This window comes from Pseudorca crassidens, chromosome 3 (assembly GCF_039906515.1).
Source record: "Pseudorca crassidens isolate mPseCra1 chromosome 3, mPseCra1.hap1, whole genome shotgun sequence".
NCBI lineage: Eukaryota > Metazoa > Chordata > Mammalia > Artiodactyla > Delphinidae > Pseudorca > Pseudorca crassidens.
The window spans coordinates 48,386,145-48,410,795 of NC_090298.1; the positions used below are offsets into that span (position 1 = coordinate 48,386,145).

At 42.7% G+C, this 24,651-nt stretch overlaps 1 protein-coding gene across 2 annotated transcripts; it reads right to left on the bottom strand.

Moving 5' to 3' along the window:
- Nucleotides 1-1,539: 1,539 nt before the first annotated feature.
- LOC137221323 (uncharacterized) lies at nt 1,540-24,609 on the bottom strand. Of its 2 annotated transcripts, none has more exons than XM_067730772.1 (3): nt 23,678-24,609; nt 10,016-10,094; nt 1,540-1,587 (listed from the first exon to the last, which is right to left on the bottom strand). In XM_067730772.1, the coding sequence occupies exons 1-2, from the start codon at nt 24,358-24,360 to the stop codon at nt 10,043-10,045; spliced, it is 735 nt and encodes a 244-aa protein (XP_067586873.1). In that variant the 5' UTR covers nt 24,361-24,609; the 3' UTR covers nt 1,540-1,587; nt 10,016-10,042. The 2 variants fall into 2 exon arrangements, with proteins under 2 accessions (XP_067586873.1, XP_067586874.1); XM_067730773.1 differs by lacking the exon at nt 1,540-1,587 and adding an exon at nt 8,676-8,724.
- Nucleotides 24,610-24,651: the final 42 nt, after the last annotated feature.

The window sequence follows — 24,651 nt, forward strand, 5'->3', positions numbered from 1 at the left end:
TGCCAAGTCCCAGCTACTTTACTCTAGGTGGAGGGCTGGGGTACTGGATCTTATTTCAAAAGAAGAGAGGAAATTGAAACCAGAAAGTCTTTGTGATGAATTTTAAGAGATTCTTTTTTTCCTCCAATACAGGTTTCCCAAGGCTGCTATCTCTAGCTTAGGATATGGTCCCTTCTTTCCTTCTTTCTTCCTTCCTTCCTTTCTTTCTTTTCTTTCTTTCTTTCTTTCTTTCTTTCTTTCTTTCTTTCTTTCTTTCTTTCTTTCTTTCTTTCTTTCTCTTTCTTTCTCTCTCTCTCTTTCTTTCTTTCTCTTTCTTTCTCTCTCTCTCTTTCTTTCTTTCTTTTTCCCTTTCTTTTTCCTTCTTTCTTTTTTTTCTTTCTTTTTCTTTCTTTCTTTTTGTGAGAGTTAACCATTCAAAATGGAAATCCTTTTATAATTCGATCTAGTTATGCAAACATAGCCCACTGATGTTACCAAATAGAGATTGGATGCAAATAACCCACTCAAGCATAACATGGAATAATTAGTAGGAGCTAAAGCAAACTGGGTTTCTCCCCACCACCCTATTACCTCATAAGAATTCCTTCCATTTGGAAATGAGCAAGAGGAAAAGAAAAAAAATGGGACTATTAAGATGTTTCAAACAGTCTTAAAATGACAGCAATAGAGTTGCTTAGATCACACAAGATTGCCATGTAAACAACTGAAGTAACTTCACAGTTATGTGAAATTAAGCATGCATCCCTAAGAAAGGTTCAGTCCCTCCATCTCATGAAGGCTAAATTAACTACCTCAGGAAATCAGATCCCAAATGGAGGTCACTGAGTCAGTGATTCATAGCCAGGTGTGCAGAAGACCAGGTTCTCTGAAATTCACGAAATAGGGCGTCACTGAATACAGTGAAATGTTATGACATTCCCTGGGGCACTGGCTGTTTTAACTATTCTGGATAGACAGCCAAGCGGTTGTTGGGTGAGGCCTAATACGAGGAAACCTAGAATGGTAGTGGTATTGCCATTTTCTGTAGAGAAGAAAGTTTCTGTTGAGTAAAAGGAGGTAGGTAATATAAACCAGTTCACAGCACGTCCTCACACCTCTGAACTGGCTACCATTACTGCCTGCTTTTCTCAGCACGCCATTGCCTTATGAGTGGCTGTTTGATCAAGAGGCTGAAACCTTGACTGGTGCGATGGGTCAGATTTCCTTTTAGAATCATTCTTGATTTTTAAAGCTTTTTTTTTTTTTTTTTGCAGGGTCCAGGACTGGGCCCTGTGAACCTTCATAGGTGGCAGAGAATGAGAAGAAAAATTGGGAAAAAAAGAGATAGCAATACTTCATGTTAGGGAAACCCTCCAGAGAAGCATTTGAGTGAAATCTTCCCGATTTAGCTCTGTGACTGAATTAGACACAAACCAAGAAAGGCCCAGAAGGTCCTCCGTAAATGTTGGTAGAGTGAATGTTGACCAAAACCCTGAAGCTCCTTCCATGAGATTCTCCAGAGCTTCGATGTTATTGACACGATGTTCTTCCTAAGGTGAACCTCAGTCCCTTCTCCAGCACCTGCAGCTCATGTTCTCTCTTCTTACCCTGAGGAAAAACACGGAAGATGCTGATATTGTTGTTCTTATGTCTCTGTTAAATTTGCACATATGAAACCCGCCCTCAATTTTCCATATTGTGGACTAAATAACCCCAATTTTGAAAGCTTTTCCTTCAAAAAGGCAATTTCACAAACATTGCTGTGTGCCCATCTTAAGAATTACAGGTGTTTAGAAGTAACTTACATATGACCATATAGACATACCCACACTGAGATACATAATGTGCTTCATTTATAAAGGTCCCGTTTCCTGTTGAAATCCCTGCATCCTGGGCAGTTGGTGGCAGTGCTGTAGGCTTCTGTCTCTTCTCTCGAGCCCAGAAGGAGGTGATAGCTGATGAGCTAGACTTACAAGATGCAGCCCCATACTGATTAAACGTCCATTTTCTTGAGGAAATGGCTGACAGAAGGAGGATAAAGCTGTGAGGAAGCTTGTAGCAATTTCCCACATCTACCACCACCAGTGAGCTTTATTTGTGTGCTTAGAGCAATTGTTAGCAAAACAATGGCTGGAAAATGTACCAGGGAGAAAATTAAGAAATGACAGACCTGCTTCTAAAAAGTAAGAATAAAGTTTCTTTTGTTAAGTTTTTCAAAGCAGAAAGTTTCCCTTTAGCTAGATATATCATCCAGCTGTGGCACCTGGGCAAGGAAGGTGACCAGGCAGCATGGGCTCCAGTTATCTGTGTGCAGGCTCTGACCTGAGCGGCCACTGCCCAGATGGAAGCACAAGCTCAGGGCTCTCTACTGGGGAAGAGAAGCATGGTGCTGGCCTTAAAATCCTAAAGCCACCTGTGAACCACGGTGTGGGTACTGATGGGGTAGAGAGGGTATGCAGGAGTATGGTGGTGAACAGAGAAGGCTGTTGCCTTTAAAGAGTAATGGAAAGGACTCTGGCTAGGGCTGTGCTTTCCAGCACAATGGCCAGTAGCCACATGTGGGTATCGAGCACTTGCAGTGTGGCTGGTCTGACTGAGACGTGCTCTGAGTGTAAAATACGCACCAGAGATCAAAGAATTAGTGTGAAAAAAAAAGAATGCAAAGTACATCATTTATCATCTTTAAGATGGACTACGTGTTGAAATGATATTTTGGATAGATTGAACTAAATAAAGTAAATGATTAAAGGGAATGCTACAACATGAGGAAAGCTTGAAACACAATGCTAAGCGAAAGAAGTCAGACACAAAGGCCACACATTGTACGATTCCACTTATATGAGATGGCCAAGAGGCAAAGCAACAGAGACAGAAGGTAGATGGTTGGCTGCTTAGGGCTGGGGGTTTTGGAGGGAAATGGGAAGTGAGTGCCAATGGGTATGGAATTTCTTTAAGCGGCGATGAAAACGGTCTAAAATTGATCGTGGCACTGGTTGTACAGCTCTGTGAATATACTCAGTTGTACATTTTAAGTGTGTAATTGTATGGTAGGTGAATTTTATCTCGATAAAGCTGTTTTAAATTAACAAATTTGGATGCAAAAATTTTTTTAAACCTGTTTAAACTTTAAAAAAGGTAGCTAGTAGGAAATTTTAAATTACATAAGTGGCTGGCATTATATTCTGTTGAACCTGCTGGGCTAAGGGGACTGAGGGTGAAGAAGCTGGGAAAGCCCAGGCTAGTGGTTCCCAAAGGGCTGATCATAAACACCAGGCAGAAGAGCAGCCAGACGTGGTCACCTTTGGTTCAGGGCAGAGAGGAGTGAAGGGTGATGGAGAACCTAGCCTGGAAGGTTGGGGGGTTTTGAGGATAAGGAGATAACTCCAGGACTGGAGCCGGCCTCTGTACCAAGTGCCAGCATGGGACTGATGGCAGACCCCAATTCCTGGCCCCTAGGCAAACAGGGGGCGCCGAGTTTGGTCACCTCTCCAGAACTCTTATCAGCCCGGCCCTACCCTTCACGAGTGGCTGCCCTGGCTACCTCTGACCCAGGCTGGCAGCCTCTTGGGCTGAGAGGGTCCACATCTTGACGCACCTGTAACGCATTTGCACACCTGGAACCCAGTCTTGGTGAGCTATGGCAGGCAGACCGGGGAGCTCTGGTCTTGTCCTGGGGGATGGAAACTTCTTCAAAGAATATTGCCAAAGGAGCTTGTTAGGTCTGCTTATGAAATGTCATAAACAAACCCTTGAGTCGGTCAGAGGCTGGATGCAGCATAAAGGGAAGCCTTGGGTGCTTTCTTGGCATCCTCTCCCCAACCCAGGTTTCTTTCCAATTCAGTTCCCCTCCCCCTCAAAAAAAAGCACAACAGTATTTCAAAGGACACAGCTCGTTGAATGATGGGTAAGGAAGCTACACTTAGGGCCTCCCAAAAGGAAGGATCCCATGACTTATCTCTGGAAACCAGAAAGATGATTGGACTGAAGGGTAGATTGGAGTGAATTAGCCAGAAGAATTGAAACCCCAAAGGTCTAGTTCTGAAGGAGGGGGTCAGTGCCCTAGAAAGGAGAGAGAAAATGAAATATACTGTATTTGGCAGTGGCTATTTAAATTTTAATATTGCAAAGTGAGAATTTGACCTTATCCTGTGTCTTATCCAAGCTATGTCCTGAAATTTGCTCCAGTGGTAAATTTGGTTAGTTTCTCTCATGACTGACTGTGTACCAGGTTTCAGAGGATAGGGTGGTGATCAGAGAAAACGCGGTGGACAAAGTTCATGAACGTAAGAGTATTATCTGGGCAGAGGAAGAGCTCCTGTTTTCTTGCTGTGATGAAGTAACAGCAGAAAGTTAACTGTTCATTGAAGGCTTGGGAGACATAGAGGTGAGCATCTTCTGTATGACTGGAAGCTTCTGAAGGGCAATGTTATAAATTACTCATGTCTATATCTCCACCATAGGGACTGGCACATGGTAAATTCTCAAGGAATACTTGGAGCGTGGATGGTTGGGTGGATGGAGGGAGGGAGGGAGGGATATGACACAGTAGATAATTGATTAACAGTTCTGTTATGTAATGATTTAGTGTTTTGGGTGGTGGATGATGAGGAAGAAGAACTTGAAAGATTTCATTTATGTGATAGGGAAATAAATTCTGAAAGTGTTAAACTAAAACATATGATAGCATATTGCATATTTGGTTTTGTCAGCTATCTAGTTTTTCCAAACAGTGCTTAGACATGTTGAATAAGAGTGTGGGTAGAAAGGGGAAAAAATGCCTAGAATTACAGCTCATGGGCCTCCCTCTCTGGATCTTGGAAGACGCAAACCACTTAGGAGTGGACGAATGACTTAATGATGATGTTGTCAGGGCCCTCAGAATAAATATTGCCTTTTCCATTCCCACTGCTGGTACTACACAGTGCAGCTGGTGTATCATCAAGAGGCTGAGATCTCCTCATCCTTCTCTTCTGAGTCAGGCAGCATAAGGTGGTAAAAAAGTTGCTCAAGAATCATTTGAATCCTTCATCCCTTGTCCTTGCAAGGTGAGGTAATCCTTTCTGACCAAGGATCCTGTCCTATAAGTGAGTTGGCTTTTTGTGTTGGACAGTTAGCAACCTATATTTTAAGTCAAGGTATTTAAAAGTCAGGACTCAGAAAGAGTTTCTATCTCCAGATAGTTCTATACCAGAGCTTAAAAGGCTCGTCTGGAATATTAGAGGGCAGGGAACTTCAAAGAAAACAAAACCATGTGTTATTTTCAGATTGAACTTAGATCTCTAAAAATTCCGTGAAACTCTCTTATGTGGGTCCGAGGCACGCCACTAATCGAGGTGGACGTGACCCTGGTAGGGTGAGCTGAGGAAGCTGGATTCTTTGAAGGAAGTAACTTTCTGTGATATCATGTCGGGGATGTGCAGGTGCAGCTGGGTGGGAGCCCTTGGCACCGGGACTCCCTGTAATGGGTCCAAATCCCTGGTGCCCATACTCCTTGACCCAAGTCACTTCTGCTCATGAACCTGTACTGTGACCCACAAGCAGCCAGCAGCAGCTGAAAGGAAACGATGTGGCAACTGTGTCCAAAGACGATGGTTAAATGTTGGAAACAAAAGAAAATCCATTTAAAAATATGCCGTTGTATTTTACAAAGGCTCTGCAAGATTTAGAAAGCATGTTTAGCATTCCAAGTATGCTCCCTTCTGCGTCTTTAGAGACTGGCTCTGAGAATGATTTTTTTGTTTATTTAACATTTACTCAAAAGAGACACGGACCCCACCAGCTTTTGAAGAATAGCCTCAGTAGCACTGCCTCTTTGCATTTAGTTTGAGGAGAGAAGCTTCAACCATACGGAGAATTTGGTGTCTGTAATACGTACTAAAAGATCAGCTGGTCTAACTTTACAGGGCTAATAAAAGGGAAGAATTTGCCTGTGCTCAGGTCTTTTATGAATTATAAATAACCATTCACTTTGGAAGATAGCACATCATAAAACTTTTTTTCACAAATATGCACAAATCCATTTTAAGATACAAGAAAAAAGATGTTCAGAAGTCTCAGATGTACTCAGTTTTGATTTCGTAGGGAAACATATTCTTTTACCATATGGATGCTTTTAAAGGGGCCTTCAACTGGGGCTCAATAATGACACCCTAGTGGCTAAATAAGGCATTTCTTTCCTTCTAACATTATTTCCCTGTTATTAAAGGTGGAAAAACCTTCCTCAAATAGCATACTATTAGAGTGCTTTAGGGGCTATCCTGGGAATCAAGGTTATGTGTCTGCTCCAGAAATACCATTGTCTGTAATTATCATTCCCCAGTGGTTCTGAGGATGCAGTCTTGGTGCTTTCATTAATTTCTTGATTCTACAACTCTGAAGCGCTTGCCGGCTCTGGATATTCAACATTTTACAGGAGGAGGTTTTTTTGTGTGTGGTTTTCTTTTTAGGGTCACAGGTCTCTCTCCCTCCCTTCCTCTCATAATAACCATTTCCTGGCTTCTTTTGTCTGCTACAATAAAAGGTATGAAAGACTAGATTTAAAAAGAAAAAGAAGTCAGATGGGAGATTCTTACAAACCCAAGGCTTCATCTTCTGTATTTATAATCTAATATGAATATTAAAAGATAGAGTATTTAGATCTAACAAACAACTGAAGAGGGTCCATGGGTAAGACTAGCACATTCATTTTCTTCCCCCAACACTTTACTGTGAGTGTTTCCAAATATACACAAGATTTTACACAGCATTTTACAGTGAACACCCGTATACCCACCATTTAATTGTAGAGTCTACCATTAACATCGTACTACCTTGCTTTATTGCATATCTATACACCCCTCCTCCATTAATCCTTCTTATCTTCCTCATGCTTTTGAAAGTAAATGGGGGCTTCCCTGGTGGCACAGCGGTTGGGAATCCGCTTGCCAATGCAGGGGACACAGGTTTGAGTCCTGGTCCGAGGAGATCCCACATGCCGCGGAGCAACTAAGCCTGTTCACCACAACTACTGAGCCCGCGCGCCTAGAGCCTGTGCTCTGCTACAGGAGAAGCCACCGCAAGGAGAAGCCCGCGCACCACAACGTGGAGTAGCCTTTGCTCACCGCAACTAGAGAAAGCCCACACGCAGCAACGAAGACCCAATGTAGCCAAAAAAAAAAAAAAAAAAGAGTAAATGGCAGGGACTTCCCTGGCGGTCCAGTTGTTAAGACTCTGTGCCTCCACTGCAGGGGGCACAGCTTTGATCCCTGATGGGGAAACTAAGATCCTGCATGCCACAGGGCATGGCCAAAAAAAAGTAAATGGCAGGCATGAACCAAATTCCACCTAAAAACTTCAGTTTGATATTTACTTTTTTCTTCTGATGTAAAATTTATATATAATAAAATATAAAACCTTAAGTGTATACTTTCTGAGTTTTGTGTACCCGAAGTCCTGTTAAGACATAGAACATCACCATTGCCCCAGAAAGTTCCCTCCCAGTTTCCTGTCAATCCTCGCCCCTACTCCCCTTCCCAGAGGCAAGCACTGTTTCGATTTTTTTCACTACAGATTAGTATTGCCTATTCTAGAATTTCATATAAAAATGGAATAAAATAAAATTAACTCTTTCGAGTAAGACCTTTTTCACTCAGTATACTGTCTATGAGATTGAGTCACGTTTTTCTGTGTATTGTTGAGTAGTATTCCATCGTGTGACTATACCACAGTTTGTATGGTCGCCCATTCATCTGTTCATGGATACCTGGGATGTATCCAGTTTTTGGCTATTGTGAATAAAGCTGTTGGGAACATTTTTATACAAGCTTTTTTATAGACATATGCTTTCATTTCCCTTGGGAAAAACCTACTTGCATAATTGGTAAATCACAGATGTATGTTTAGTTTTTTTTAATTTTTATTTTATATTGGAGTATAGTTGATTAACAATTTTGTGTTAGTTTTAGGTGTACAGCAAAGTGATTCAGTTATACATATACATGTATCTATTCTTTTTCAAATTCTTTTCCCATTTAGGTTATTACAGAATACTGAGCAGAGTTCCCTGTGCTATACAGCAGGTCCTTGTTGGTTATCTATTTTAAATACAGCAGTGTGTACATGTCAATCCCAAACTCCCAATCTGTCCCTCCCCTCCACCTTCCCCCCTGGTAACCATAAGTTTGTTCTCTAAGTCTGTGAGTCTGTTTCTGTTTTGTAAATATGTTCATTTGTATCATTTTTTTTAGATTATGCATATAAGCGATATCATATGATATTTGTCTTTGGTGTATGTTTAGTTTTTAAAGAAACTGCTATTCCTTTTTCAAAACAGATGTTCCATTTAATATTCCCACCAACAATGCATGAGAGTTCCAGTTGCTCCGCATCCTAGCTTGCGTTTAGCGTTGTCATCCTGGTGAGTACGTGGTGATATCTCATTGTGGGTTTAATTTCCCTTTTCCTAATGACTAAGAACATTGAACACATCACCATGTGCTTATTTGCCATTCATACATCTTCTTTTGTGAAATGTCTTTTCAAATCCTCTATCCATTCAAGCAATTTTTTTGTCTTTATTACTGAGTAGGAGTTCTCTATATATTGTGGCTATCAGTCCTCTGTCAAGTTTATGTTTCACAAATATTTTCTTCCAGTCCATGGCTTGCCTATTCATTTTCTTAATGGTCTCTTTTGATGAGAAATTTTTAATTTCAACGAAGTCCATTTTATCAATTTTTTTCTTTTATGGTTATGGCTTTCAGTGACCTAAACAAAGCACATTGATCTTAATAAATGGTGTTCCTAAAATCTATTGTAGGCTCAAGGAAATTCAGAGCTTCACTGGGCTCATTGTAATAGCTGTTTTTGCCTAAAGAAACATCCACTTATGTACACATTGGGAACAATTAAGGAAAACCTGGTGATCTGTCAACACTCACTCTCAAGAACATCCCAGAGAATGAAGCAAAGTCTAGATCTCCCTTTCCACTGTGCTTTTTATAATAACAAGCTTGTTTTGACGGCTGGAAAGAGTCACAACCAATAAAACCACCTGGTCATGGCCTTGTTATGGAGTCAAGTCAGCCCTTCTGCTTATGGGCATCATAAGTGGCTTTTTATAAATTAATCATACGTTACTGAAAAATCACATCTTAAATGGTTTGAATGTACAGCATGGATGAATGAAGAGTCTTCCCCAGAAGGCTTTAAAAAAAAAGAAAAGAAAAATCCACAGAGAGAGTCAGGTGTGAGTGATGGCATGGGGTAAAATGAAGAGCAGACTGAAACGGGGAATAGTGGGCAATGAGAAAAGCAGGACTTGGAGAAACAGAGAAGCTGAAAGGACTCTTCCCACCTGTTCTTAGGCTGCACACTGAGTCTTTCCCCAAGATTTTACCCCTGACTCTTTGCCAACTGTTCTGCTTGTCAGTGAAGCTGTTTGATTTCTCCCTTTGTTTCTCGTTTGGACCAAAGGGACACTCAATACGGACATGACATTTTGAAAACTAAAGTCACATCTTTTTCACCCTATCTTCATTGTTGTTCTGGCCTACTTTCTCTTAGACATTTTCTTGAGGGTGCAGGCTGAATGTGGTCTTTCAAACTTCATGTCAACTCCCTTGCCTGTCTCTCCCTTTTTGATTTCATCTTCTCCCAATGATCGTTAATGTTCTACAACTGCTTATTTAGTTGTGGGTTATCCCAGGCCTTTTGCTTCTACTTTTTATCATTAAACAAAATTTCCCCTTTATTAGAGATGGTGATCCAGAAAAAGAAAGGGATGTAGGTTAAATGGATGACTTTCACTGTTTGATTATAGGTTGAAATTAGCAGTCAAATTTTTGTTTTTCACTGATCCAGTAGGTTTTTATAACCTACCATTTTGGTTTCTGACTATATGATTCTCACTGGAAGTTGTCTTGAAATATAAACTGTGGAGAGAGAACACCAATTTGCAAAGCCCTGGGCAGTGCTAACCCTGGAGAATATTCACCGATGACTGTGTGGGTGTGCCTGCCAGGCCAGAACAGGATCTAGGAGAACGTTCCCAGCTTACCTGCCTGTCTTCATCCAATGACTTTGATTATGAAGAGTAGCTGTGGGTGGTAAGTTTTTCTGGTCTCCTGGATCTGTTCCTGAAGAGAGCAGATAAGGTCAGAATGAGAGAAAGCTAGGTTCTGAATTAGAAAAATCAAGCAGGACTTCAGAGCCTCTGAAATAATAAAGCTATGCCCTAAGTCATTAATACACAAACATGATTGAAATAATCAGAAGGGAGAAACAAATAGGGTTAAAGTCACAGGGCCACATGATAAATTATGCCTGGCTATGCAAGTGGGTTAAATCACTTCCTAAGATGTTGCCAACAGCACAAATATCTGCATTTAGCCTCACATGCAACAACAACAACAAAAATGAACCAAAAATACTAAGTTTCTTCCCCTTTGGAAAAGCTAGATACTGCTATTATAGTGTCTCCATTAAGACACAGGAGGATCTTGGGTAGAGTGAGCTAGGTGGGTCCCACTGGTCTGTGTGGGTAGAGTTAAGTGAGGAGCTTGGTGGAAAGGCTTGTGAAGCTGTACTTTCTGTAAAGCAGTCCTGTTGCCAATCCTCCTCACATTCATTTTCTCCTCATGAATATTCTTTACACCAATTGAAGTGGAAGGTGAAATGGTCCAAAACTCAGTCGTGGAAGCTTATTCTTTTTTCTCATTTTGAGTTACTTCAAAATGTATATAAAGTAGAATGCAGAATCCTGAAACACTGTTTCAGTCTGAAACTAAGCTCAAGCTCCTTGGCTTGAGTGTAGGGTCCCTCATGAGCAGAAGAGTCTGAGTTGGAAAGGGGAAATGAATAATAGGGGATGGGACCCATGGGAAACATACATTGATGTACCTTCTTTCATTCTCTTCCTTCTTTCTTTCCTCCCTCCCTTCCTTCCTTCCCTCCCTTAGTATTCTTGCATGGCTGCTCCATCTTTCTAAGGAACAGGTCTGAGAGCAAAGGGAGAGGCATGGCATGGAATGGAAGAAGACTAAAAAAAACTTTTCTTGTGACTGAATAGAAACTGACAATAAAAATGGTAAAGTTCAGGGACTTCCCTGGTGGTTCAGTAGGTAAGACTCTGCGCTCCCAATGCAGGGGGCCCGGGTTCGATCCCTGGTCGGGGAACTAGATCCCGCATGCCTGCCGCAACGCAACTAAGAGTCCGCATGCCGCAACTCAGAAGTCTGCGTGCCAAAACTAAAAATCCCGTGTGCCGCAACTAAGACCTGGAGCAGCCAAAATAAAATTAAAAAGATGTTCCATAAAATTTTAAAAAATGCTAAAGTTTGGTGATTATATTGATAACTGAATGGAAAATCAGTACTATACAGAAGCTTAACTTATCTTTCAGGCAAGATAATTCTGTTTGCTTTTGATGTATTGCCAGAGTTCTGCAGGAACATCTGGCTGACTGGCAGTTATGTCTTCTGAAGGGAGGGTTCAGCTGCTGCTACCATCACACTCTAACTTCCCTTAGTACCGTAAGGTTTATCTGAATCTCAGAATATCTACGATCATGCAAGATCGAAATTTCCCTTCGAGCCGATGTTTGTCTTTCATTTGTTTCCTAATTAGCATTCAGGTTTCAGCCCAAGAGTTCACTGCCAGAGGCATAACGTCTCCCTTGGTGGTGACCCCTGTTGTCATCCTTCTATAGTGAATTCATAGGACTGTTCTCTGATTTTCAACTTCGCTTTGTGGTACTAGGTCTGTGAATGTTTAGTTGACAATACGTGCGCGCCTCTCTCATTTCCTGTTTTTAAGGGCTGCACTTAATTTATTTGAAAGGGTGGAATATTTTAAATTACAATTCAGCAGTTTTACTAAGGAAGGCTGTAAAACACAATGAGCAAGGAGTTTTACTTCCTCCTTACAATTGCTACTGCCCTGTTTTGAAATCTTGATATCCGCCAATCAGTGGGAATGACCTTAACTTAGGCTGTAACATTTTGAAGAGCAACCACGCCATGGCTGGAGCTGTCGAGGGGCATGGGACTCCTGCACACCCTCATTCCATTTTTCCAGACGCCTTGTTTGTACCCGGAATGTGTCTGCCTGTGCTTGATACTGCTCTATCGTGTTGAGTCCCCCTCCCACAGGCACAGCATTTGGATTGGTTATGGAATACAGTTGCTCAGCCAATCAAGTGTAACCTTTCTCCTGCAACCCTAGCAACACCTGACAATGGTCATTGACAAATGTTGAGAGCAAACCTGACCAATCCAACCAGCCACTGACAACGGTCCCCGTCCAGGGCAAACAGGGCTAGCCCTGCCCTCAGAGCACTTTGTGTGGCCAGAGGAGATAATGGTTTGTGCCAGACCTGCAAAAGCAGAACCTGCACGTGGGAGCACAGGCTTGCACCCAGCACCCTACCCCGATTCGCTGCCACTCTAGCCAAGCTGACATTAGTTGGTCAAAGCCAGCACTGGAGCTGGCGTCTGTGGGGTGTGGGAGGGTCTCATCATCTCTCATACTAACCTAACCCACACAGCAACCCACCCCCCATACCTACCAGTGTCTTTTCAGTGGTTGGAGAAAGAGCCCATATAAAACTTTGGCTCCAGGGTCACACTTCCGGCTCTGATGCTAATTTGGCCCTCAGGGCAGGGCCAGAGGAGCAAAATACCTGGCTGTGTCCCCAGTGGCACCTTTCCAAGCTTCCTGGCTATGTATTTTTACCTCCAAGCCTGACTCTGAACCCTGCTGGGGTACAGTTGGCCTGTCTGCCTCAGCTGCGGGCACACTGGGACACTCCTCAGGACACTGCTGGACCTGAATGAGCTCTCACTTCTCTCTGGAAGGCTCTGAGACTGAGGGACCTGTAGGCAGACCTGGGCAGAGGCTGGGTGGGGTGGGCTGGGGGCTGGGAACAGGATAAGAAAGGGGACCTGCCAAGAACATGCATAGACAATTCACAGGCAAATGCACGTTCCCACAAAGACATAATAGCTGTGTGTGTATGATGCCCTCCTGAAGTCCCCTTACACCATCATTCCTGTTAGTCTAGCCACCCTGAAGGCGTATTTCAAACTGTGGTTGAGTAATCCGCTGTGTGGTGATTAGCTGTTAATGAAGCTGAAAATACCTAAATCATCCAACAAGGAATCTGAATTAATTTTTTTATGGTTACCCTGATAGACAAGTCGGTGTAACGACAAAGACAGACCTGGGGATATATGCAGACATTGGCACACACGGATAAACCTAGGCATGAGGAACAAAGGTGGAACAAGGTGGGAAAAAAAAAATAAAGAAAAAGGAAACTTCAAGGAGAGCCATGCGTTGAAGAGTGTGAAACCCAAGGTAACATTGTGAAATTAGTGAAGTTCATTCAGCAACCCCCTTCTTATTAGCACCACCCTATAGGGCCTGTCCTCAACTTAATTTTCCATGAGAGGTGGCAGAGGGATTGGCACTCGGTCACTTTAACTAATCCCTTGGGATTAAACATTGATAATGGCTTCAAGTCTTAGCCCTTGGGGGGATATCGATATTTTTCAAAGGGGGCTCATGAAGGTCCAAAAGAACTAAATCTCTAATGGTTGAATTGTAAATTGAGAGGAATAACTTTAGAAACTTGGCCTTGCTCAAACACACTTTTTTTTAAATTTTATTTTTTATATAGCAGGTTCTTATTAGTTATCTATTTATAGTTATATATTAGTGTATATATGTCAATCCCAATCTCCCAGTTCATCCCACCATCACCAGCCCCCGCCACCGCTTTTCCCCCTTGGTGTCCATATGTTTGTTCTCTACGTCTGTGTCTCTATTTCTGCCCCGCAAACCGGTTCATCTACCATTTTTCTAGGTTCCACATACATGCGTTAATATAAGGTATTTGTTTTTCTCTTTCTGACTTACTTCACTCTGTATGACAGTCTCTAGATCCATCCATGTCTCTACAAATGACCCAATTTTGTTCCTTTTTATGGCTGAGTAATATTCCATTGTATATATGTACCACATCTTCTTTATCCATTTGTCTGTCGATGGGCATTTAGGTTGCTTCCATGACCTGGCTTTTGTAAATAGTGCTGCAATGAACATTGGGGTGTATGTGTCTTTTTGAATTATGGTTTTCTCTGGGTATATGCCCAGTAGTGGGATTGCTGGGTCATATGGTAATTCTATTTTTAGTTTTTTAAGGGGCCTCCATACTGCTCTCCATAGTGGCTGTGTTAATTTACATTCCCACCAACAGTGCAAGAGGGTTCCCTTTTCTCCACACCCTCTCCAGCATTTGTTGTTTGTAGATTTTCTGATGATGCCCATTCTAACTGGTGTGAGGTGATACCTCATTGTAATTTTGATTTGCATTTCTCTAATAATTAGTGATGTTGAGCAGCTTTTCATGTGCCTCTTGGCCATCTGTATGTCTTCTTTGGAGAAATGTCTGTTTAGGTCTTCTGCCCATTTTTTGATTGCGCTGTTTTTTTTTAAATATTGAGCCGCATGAGCTGTCAAACACACTTTAAGATAGAAGCCTCCTCTGGATATTCCTAAAGCCAGAATTAAGGCAAGAAAAAGTAGTCGGGGTGGGATGGGGAAGTGCAGTGGGAAGCAGTCCATCAGATGGATGCTTTACAGGAGGATGACACCTTAGATGGAGAGGGAGAGGCAGCAGGCCAGCTTCCACACAGAAATGAGGCAGGAGGTAGTGTTAGAATCACCCATACCTGTCCTTCAGGGAACCTGGAAACTTTCTGGTGACATGAGATGTGGAAAATTACAACACAGGATATTATATAATGTGTTCAAAACCAAGTCTTATACAGCCATATATACACACATAGGTTCTAAGTTCAAAGTCTAAAAGCAATTAAACCATTCTTACAGGATGTAAAATTGTAGGGATATTTGCCTCTTCAGCAGATAAGTAAACTATCTTCTTCCTTTTCCAGATTTTTCAAAATATTCAGTTATTACTGGTCAAGTTTTCTGTGAAAGACTTATTAAGACTATAACTATTCAGACTACAGCTATTAAGACTACATACAGAACAACAACAAAAAAGAGGCAACATCTAATGTTTATTTCTTGCTCTGAAAGTTAAGAAATTTTTATCTTCCTCTGAAATAACGAAAGAAAAAATAAAATTGACAATGTGTATCGTACAGTTCTTCGTAACCTAAGTTTCCCATGTGTCAGGAAGAACTTATAAGATGTCTGAAGTGTTATGAAGATGCTTAGAGGAAAGAAGGTAAAGGTTCTCACTTAGAGCTAATAGTTCATGTTCAGCAATTTGAACTTGTCTTAAGGATAAACCCAAGAGCCCCGGGAGAGGGCATAATGAATCTTTAATGTAACAGTTTGGAGCGAATATTTTTCCCCCTTAACCTCTAAGAGATCATTGTTTCCTCTTTCCATGGTAACCAGAACACTTGAAATTGCCAAAACTTGAGACAAAAACCAGAAAAATACAATTAACAGAAGACAAATGTTAAAGGGAGCATGTATCACAGTGTGGCAAACGTTTTGAAATTTGTTTGGAAAGATTTTCTTCTTATTTCTTTGCTTGGAATAAGGCCACAATGTCTAGAATGTAGTAGCAATAGCTTCATGGCATGCTGCTGCATGTTCATTGAATAGATTTTACTCTTTTCTTGAAAGGGAAGGAGAGACCCATGGGCCTTGGCAGAAATCAAGTGAAGGTAAAATGTTGGAAGCTGCGGGCAGGTCATGATGTTAACCACAATGAGAAAGCCAGTCTGGCTGAAGTGCCCTTGCTCCCTCCCTTCCATGGAATGAACAAATACTTATTGAGCACCTACTATTTTCTAGGTAATCTGTCCTACACACAACTAAATGAAAAATTACAATTCTAGAAGGGCTTCTAGGGGAAGTACATGAACTACAAGAGTGTGTAACAAGCAGAGCTGACCTGTCAGAGCGGCCAGGCCTTCCTAAGGAAGTATGATTAAGCTGAGTAGGAGGAAACTAGGCAGTGATTGCTGGGCCTGGGGAGAGAGAGCATTCCAGGCAGTGGGAACTCTGGGGCAAAGGCGCTCTGGGGGAAGTGAGCCTCAAGTGTTCAAGGAACCGAAAGCAGGCAGGAGCAGTCTGTGTTGGCAGAACCCCAGAGAGTGAGGGGAATGAACCTGGGACAAGGCCAGCTGGAAAGGTGAGCACCAACCAGGTCATTCCTAATGCATAGCCTTGAGTCTTGCCAGGCGGGCTTGTTGAGGATTTTGTTCTCTATCCCTCCTCATTCCAGGGTGAACTCAAGCTGTAACAGGAAGGCATGACAGGCCCTTCTTGTATGTGATGTGGGAATGGCAACTTCTGGGTTATCTGAAATCTGTTAGGATATTGTCATAAATTCCAGATGTGAACCACCAAGCTTCAAAGGATTATAATTTTATAAAGACTTTAAACCTAAATCATACTCAAGGTATATTATTTTATGTACGATCATTCAACAGGCACCTCAGAGCCATCATCGTGAATTTCAATTATCATCATGTATTAACCCCTCAGAAGCCAGAGTTTGACCATCTAATAACCTTCCCTTTATCTGCAACCTACCTGGAATCCAGGAAGTCTGCAAGAAGCTGAAGTAAATGTGACATAGACTGTGCATATTTTAACCATAGGGGATGTCCTCATTAAGAACTTAGTTGATTTTTATTTTACACACAATTCTAACAAGTGGGTTTTCTGGGTTCCAAAACCACAGCAAATGGGAAGCAACAATTCAGAAAGGGAGGAGGAATGGGGTTATATGACAATAATTAAAAGTAACGGGACAGCACAACTGTAGAGGAGAAGACCAAAAAAACTGAGGGAAAAAAGACATAAAAACTAAACACTAAATAAAAAGTGAAAGGAAGGAAGGAAGAAAGGAAAGAAAGAATGAAAGAAGTCTAGAGTTGTTAGTTGTGGACAAACTGTCTTGCATGCCTTAGTAGCTCTTGAGGTCATCATTGTGTTTATAGTGAGACGCTATGCTTAAGAAGCCAAGGAAGTGCATCACATTAGATTTCTAGCCTACAGGGTTAAGATTTTTTTTAAAGTTTTGGTACTTAAGAAATAAATCTTCAGTTTTTTGGGGAAAATGTCTATTCAAGATGGTTCTTATAAAGGTTCTTATAACCATGGTTTTATTGTAGTGTAGTTCTGTGGACGTGTTAGTTAATACAGATTTCAGGTTGAAAAAATATCTGACATACGAGCTTTTGCTGAGACTGCTTCATTTCACAAGATATTTAATTCTGGGTTTGAACGAAGTCATTGGAAGTGACACTTTTCGTATCTGAATTGTCATGATGCTATTCTTGACAAGGAATGAGTTCTTGAATATTTAGAATATTGTAGGTGATAAAAATGTCCTTAATAAATACATTATAAAGTTTGGCTTTCACATTTTTAACTTTAATTTTCATGCTTGTCTCTTAAAAGCAAATAATCTTTTTCTAGGCATAAGGTGCCCCCAAAAGTTACTTGGTTGTCTGAACTGTATGTCTTTACTTCCTCCAGATGGGAATGAGAATGAATAAAATACTGTTTGATCAGTTTGGAAAATGCTCATGCTGTATGTTTATGAAATGATTTGGGGGATGACATTATTTTCTGCAAATACATCCTTCATACATGTCAGAGCACGTTTTGACTCCCTAGAGAATATGTTCATACCATAGCATTTAATGTCTTCAATATGTTTTTCTCCTACCATCTCACCTACCAGAGATATGTGCAGAGAGTGAACTGGTAGATTGATGCAGTTTTGAGGAAATCATTAATTTTCTAAGTTAAGATTTTTCTATAGTGCTACTTTTTCAATGTTTAAAACTGGGAGTTATTTTTCCAGTTGACATAGGTAAATAAATGTGGAAGTAAATATTTTTTACATTATTCAATTAAATAGTATTCTTGTGTCTATCTATCTTGTGACAAGCTTAACAAATACTTACTAAAAAGTTACAGTTACAAATAACCCAATCAAAAAATGGGCAGAAGCTCTAAATAGACATTTCTCCAAAGAAGACATACAGATGGCCAAAAAGCACATGCAAAGATGCTCAACATCACTAATTATTAGAGAAACGAAAATCAAAACTACAATGAGGTATCACTTCACACTGGTCAGAATGGCCATCATCAAAAAATCTACAAACAATAAATGCTGGAGAGGGTGGGGAGAAAAGGGAACCCTCCTACACTGTTGGTGGGAATATAAACTGGTGCAGCCACTATGGAGAACAGTATGGAGGTTACTTAAAAAACTAAAAATAGAACTACCATATGACCCAGCAGTCCCACTCCTGGGCATATACCTGGAGAAAACCATAATTCAAAAAGATACAAGCACCCCAATGTTCACTGCAGCACTATTTTACAGTAGCCAGGACATGGAAGCAACCTAAATATCCATGAACAGAGGAATGGATAAAGAAGATGTGGTACATATATACAATGGAATATTACTCAGCCATAAAAAAGGACAAAATCATTCCATTTGCAGCAACATGGATGGACCTAGAGATTGTCATACTGAGTGAAGTAAGTCAGATAGAGAAAGACAAATAGCATATGATATTGCTTATATGCGGAATCTAAAAAGGGTACAAATGAACTTATTTACAAAACAGAAGTAGAGTCATGGATGTAGAAAACAAATTTATGGTTACCAGAGGTGGGGGGAGGGATAAACTGAGAGATTGGGATTGACATATACATACTACTACATATAAAATAGGTAACTAATAAGAACCTGCTGTAGAGCACAGGGAACTCTACTGGATACTCTGTAATGGCCTATATGGGAAAAGAATCTAAAAAAAAAAAAAGAGAGTAGATATATCTATATGTATATGTATAGCTGATTCACTTTGCTGTGCACCTGAAACTAACACAAAATTGTAAATCAACTGTACTCCAATAAAAACTTTAAAAAAAGTTAGTTTTTTTTAAAGGGGAAGGACTAAAAGCTATAAATAAATGTGGCATTTCCTATTTCTTTTGGCTATCACTAGGTTCTAAGTCATGTTGGAGGTTTGTTAAACATTCCGGTTCTGAGATGGTTTCATTTGATGCGATCTCCTCCACTGCACTTTGGATTGGAACGAATAGACTATATTTACACTAAAATATTTTTGCTAAAAATTAACAAGAGTAGATTATCTAATATTTAACAAAAGCAAACACTTTTTACCTCTAGAGGGGGGAATTATTGTCCAAATTACAAAATTTGAAGCAAATTAATTTATAAGAAAATTGCCAACCTGATTTTTTTGTATATGTTGAGATGTAATGATTTATTTTTCAAAAACCCAGATTGTAACTTTAAAGACTTTTGTCTTAACAGAATACACTGCTCTTAGACATAGGATGGAAAAGATTGGTTGGTTGATCAGTTGTTGAATACACTTTCTTATAGAAAATTCTAGAAAACCTGTGGGTAAGTGATAATGTGGCCGCTGAATTATGCATTATGATGTTTCCCAACTTGTCTTTTCTAAAGAATTATCCAGGGCATATATTAAAACAACAACAACAACAAAAACACAGATTCCAGATCCCACCCCAGCCCTCTCCAGGGGAGAGGTAAAGGAAATCTAAATTTTAAACAAGTACACAGGGCTATTCTTATAATCTGGGCAAGTTTGGGAAATACTGGATAATGGGAAAAGTTCAGGCTTTATCATCAGACAGCCTGAACTTGAATACCTGCTAGGCCAGAACAGAGGTGAATAACCTTTGATGAATTTCTTTGAGCCTCAGTTCCTTCATTCATTTCTTGTGCCAGGGCAGGGCGGGGAGGGGTGCTAAGGGGGACTGGGGACCAAATGAGTTACTGTTTATAAAAGACCTAGCACTGCATCTGCACCCACTCTCTAAACAATGATAATAGTGAAATATCAGTAGTTTCATTTTCTGGATTTTAACAAAGTTGAAATGGATCAAATTTTTCTCCTCTTCAAAGATAGAGCAGTGGTTTTAATGCCCACTTCTTATTTTGCCCAAGGATCTATTTGGTGGAAATGACTGACCAGGGAGATTCTTTTGGCACTTTCCCGTTATTGGACATTTTGTCCTGATAAGTGTCATCTCTAATATCTCTATTATCTCATTCTTTACTCTTTTTTTGGCACATAGAATTCTCTGTCATTCCACTGAAGGGGAGAATAAGCCTGATTCATAGGCTAACTATGCCATTTTAGGCTTTTTTTTCTCTCTAAATAATTTAATTATATCCCAGGGAACATAATTGGCTTTGGTTATAATATAAAAAGTATACCCCAATATAAAAGCATGGAAGTGGGAATAACTTTGTGTCCATCTTCAAATGACTTAAAGTTCCTTAGATCTAATCTAATTCTCACATGTTGGAATCTTCCTATTAATGGAAAATTATTCTTTTAATTAGCTGAGATGACTGGCAATAATGATCAGGCAAAGCCATTTTTTTCTTCTGCAGGCCTCCTCCTAAGTGCTAGGGCTGTGTGAAGTTCTTGCCACCAAAGGGTAGTTTTCAAACTTGACTGTAAAGAAGACTCACATGGGGAGTAAGTGAGTGTCAGTTTCTGGTTCCCAGCTCCAAAACTGTGTGCAGTGCTCTGGAGCACTCTAAGGATCTCTCTTTGAAAACCACTGCTCCAGGAATTTGATACATCTCTATTGAATTTAATTCAAATTTTCATTCTTAAAGACAGGTAGAGATGCCATGACAGATGTCTCGACAGGACTCCACTGCTCCTTTCAAATAAATTCCTTAGCTATCCATCTATTGATGCATCCAACTGCAACAGGCCAGGTGATTGGTAAAGTGCTGGGAGAGAGGGTGTCTCTCTTCCTTGTGGCTATGAGTTTAGCTACTGGGAGTCCTGTTTATGAAGTCTGCCTAAGAGCCTAGCTCCTGACCACACTGGCCGATGTGGTGTGGTGTGATTTGATATGATGAGTCACTGCATTTGGGAAGCTGTAAACTTTTTGTACTTTCATTTCCTACCATTGCCTAATGGTAAACATTGAAGCATAACCAGAGGCTTCTAGCCCTTATGTGGTCCCTACAGTAGAGGCTTGTTTGAAAAGGGCAATTATAAGTAATTTAGTAACGATTTCTATGAACACCAGAAAAAAAAACCACTGTAAATACCTCAAAAATGAGAGTGGCACAGTACCAGCCAAAGATGACATGCTGTCACTTCTTCCTTGACTCATGAGGGTAGCTGACCTCTGGGGAGACAGAAGACTTGCAGTGCAGTGCTGGGCACCTGGGACTACAGAGATGGCTGAGGCATAATCTCAGCCCTCAGAGAATTTCTAACCAGGGAAGAGAGACAAGATGAATGGCTTGAGCAGGTGTAAACATAGCTGTGACACTCGGCAGAATGGTATAAATGTAACTAGAAAGATCCAAAGCGTTACAGTGGCTCCAGGAGAGAGAGATCACATATCCAGGTGGCTTTTCCCAGAGGAAGCGGCATTGGAGTCAGTCCTGGAAGGAAGGGTAGGAATTTGACAAGTTACAAGTGAAGAGACAGTGTCTCTCTTACAGGCCACAGGAACATCTGGAGCAAATGTGCAGAGTGGGAAAGTTGGGATGACATCTGGGGAGCTGGGAGAGGTCCTGATGGGACCTAACAAAATTCCTGTTGGGGAACTGGAAGGTCTGCTACATTTTAGTGGAAGATTAGGCTGGAAAGTTGTGTTTGGTCAAGATCATATCTGAATTTGGACTTTTCCTAGTAGGTGGCAGGGAGTCATTTAAAGGGACTTGAGCAGGAGGGTGACACCATCAGAATTATACTTTAGGAAGCACAGCAGCTGGGTGGAGGAGGATTTGCAGGAGGAAAGGTTATACAGACACACCAGTGAGGAGGCTGTGCAGAGTGAAGAGGAGGAATAATTGACTGAGCGAGAGGGGCTGGGATAGATAATGCAGCAAGTAAACCTATATGGGAGTTGCAGGCAAAGGCAAAGAGGAAAAAATCTTGGGGGCCTATGAACAGGTGGCAACAGTAATAACAAAAGAGTCTGGTTTCCAGGGAAATGTGGTACTTTGGGTTTGAGGTGGCAATGGAAAAGGGAGCTGGCCACCAGGAAGAAATGAGTGAGCTGAAGCAGAGACCATGGTTGGGAGTTGGGAACAGTGGAAACTCTCCAAGGGGTGGGCCACTAAAAATGGAGAAGAGGACCCTCATAGTCTATAGGGCAGGGTGTACCTTAAACAGTTGGGAGGAAGAGAAACCCCACAGTAAGGCAAAGAAAGATGAGTTGGAGACACTGAAGGGACAGGAGAGTGTCAGGGAAACCAGAGAGGAGGACAGTTCAAGAGGGAGGATGTGGTCTCAATGTAAGAGACTGCAGAGAGGGAAAATGGGGTTAGGCTGAGGTGGAGGCTCTAGATTCATCTTTGAACAGAGAGTTTAATGAAATCCCTCCGATGTAGGATGATGCCTTAAATGCAGTCTCTTTGGTTCAATACAAAATCAAGATCTCTGAACATTAGGCACCTCCAAAGGTGTCTACTTTCCTGTTCAGTATGAATTAACTTCTTCCACTAACACCACGTAGGACCCTGAATGAGTCACTTACCCTGTCTGGGGGTATGAGTTTTGTCATCTTTAACTTTCCAGTTCAGCGATTCTGTCTGTACCTGTATGAAAATTCTTTGTAAGCTACATTACACAAACCTAAGTCCTATCATGACTGTGTTTGAAGACAGAATGGAACCCAAATTTTACTTTTTGACTTACTTTCTTCTCCTATCACCTATATTTTTTGAAAATTTAAAAACTTTTATTTTTTTAAGAAACCCCGAAATAGAACTGGAGGAAAAATCTTCCCTCTCGCTTTTGCCCATAAAGATAGTCTTCCAGTTTTCTGCCCAGGCCTTTTCCTAAGCATTGAGGAGGTGCCCAGAAAAATACCAGATGGATATACAAAAACATAATGTCACCAACATTTTCCTAACTAGTAAGGCAGCTATGGAAAGTCTGCCAGCATCAGGTCCCCTGGGGACCTGCAGCCTGGGGCTCGGTGAGGCCTGAAGAGGGGAAGAGCCAAGACCTGGAGGTCGAGGTCTTCGGGGCCGCGGCCCTGAGTGGGCGATTTTCTTTAAAACTCGGGAGTGCTCTTATCCCTTTAAATCCAGGCAACGAGGCGGGCAGGTGGGTATCAGCCAATAACCTTAAAAGATGCGAAAGTGTCAAAGGAGATACGGTTTATCTTTTACAATAGCGACAGTTATCAGTGACAGGGTTTACAGGAAAAACAGAAGGCAGGGCAAAGAGTAAAGATGCCTCTAATGTGGTAATTAAGTCTGTGTTTTGGACCCAGATTCAACCGAGCTCTGGAGAGTGCGAAGAACAATGTCCGCGGCGTTCCGGGTTCAGCCGGGACTAGCTACTTCGCCTTCACCGGCGCCCTAGCCCCAGCAAGCTGGTCTCTCCGCTCGCCTGCCCCCCACGCTGCCTTGTCCCGGGAGGATGGGCCGTTCGGGCGCCGCCAGGGCGGCAGAGAGCGCGGCATTTCTCCTGAGCGCCAGGGCTCCCCGCAGCCCGGCGCCCAGGGCGGACGCGAGCTGCAAATCTAAGTGCGCACCGAGCGCGCTCGCAGCCACCGTCCGCCGCCGAGCGGCCCGGGCGCGCCGTCAGACGGCTGGGCTGTGCGCGCGCGCCCGTAGGGTGTGTGCGCGCGCGCCCGTGGCGTGTGTACTCACAAAGGTGTGTTTGCTAAATCCACTTCCCGGGTGTGCCCTCTACCCCGAGGCGGAGCACCCCCGGGCCTGGAGCGGGATCTCGGCAGAGCGGCCGCTGGGGCCAGTTCAAGTTCCCCAGCTCCGCGCCGGCGGGCGGGCCGGCTTCTCAGCCCGCGGGGCTGAAGGAGCGCGAGGGCGGGGCGGCAGCGGCCAGCTCGAGACGCGCGTCGCACAGCTGCGGGACAGGTTCCGAGCGCTCTGCGCGTTTCCGGACACTTTGGCCGGCTCGGTATCCGAGACAGAGCGCACGCGGGGCTCGGGGCTGAATGCGCCGCAGCCAAGAGGGGCAGCGGAGCTGGTGCTCTTCTTCTCCGCCTTGGTCTGCAAAAGTGAACTGGAAAACAGCCGCCTAACGCAGCCTCCTCCCTCTTCTCCGGCACCGCAGCTCGGGCTGGGGGTGGGGGGAGCTCCTCCGGGCTGACTGGAGGGGAAGCGGGCGGCCGGACGGCCTCAGCCGCACCTCCTCCGCCTTCCTCACCACCCCAGTCCCCCAGGTTCCCCGCCGCATTTCTTTGTTTTGAAAGCACCTCCTCCGCCCAGAGGCTTTTCCCCCGGCGGTCAGGCTGTGACGGGGGGGTGGGGCATCGACCCGCGGGCCCCGCCCCCCGTTTAGCCCGGACCCCTCCCCTGTGCTCACCTCCCATCTCCCCTTCCCTCCCCGCTGCGACCCACGAGGCGCGTCCTCACTTGCTGGACATCAAAGGGAGGCAGGGAATTGGAGGGGGAAGTTGAGTAGGCAGGGGGCGCAGAGACCCACCCACCTTAGGCCAGGCCAGGCGGCCCGCCCCCTCCCCCGGGAACCCCGCCTGAGCCCCGCCCCCCGCGTCACAGCAGTCTGACATTCTCACAACCCTTCGGGAACCCAACCCCAGCGCCCCCGCTACCCCCGTGTCCGCTGAGCGCTCTATTTATGTTTCAGCCCAGCGATTTGCATA

Coding starts and splice junctions, on each gene's coding strand:
- LOC137221323 (XM_067730772.1), bottom strand. CDS start 24,360: ATGGGAGGTGAGCACAGGGGAGGGGTCCGGGCTAAACGGGGGGCGGGG. Junction 10,095..23,677: donor GATTTAGCAAACACACCTTT/GTGAGTACACAC, acceptor TGCTCTCTTCAG/GAACAGATCCAGGAGACCAG.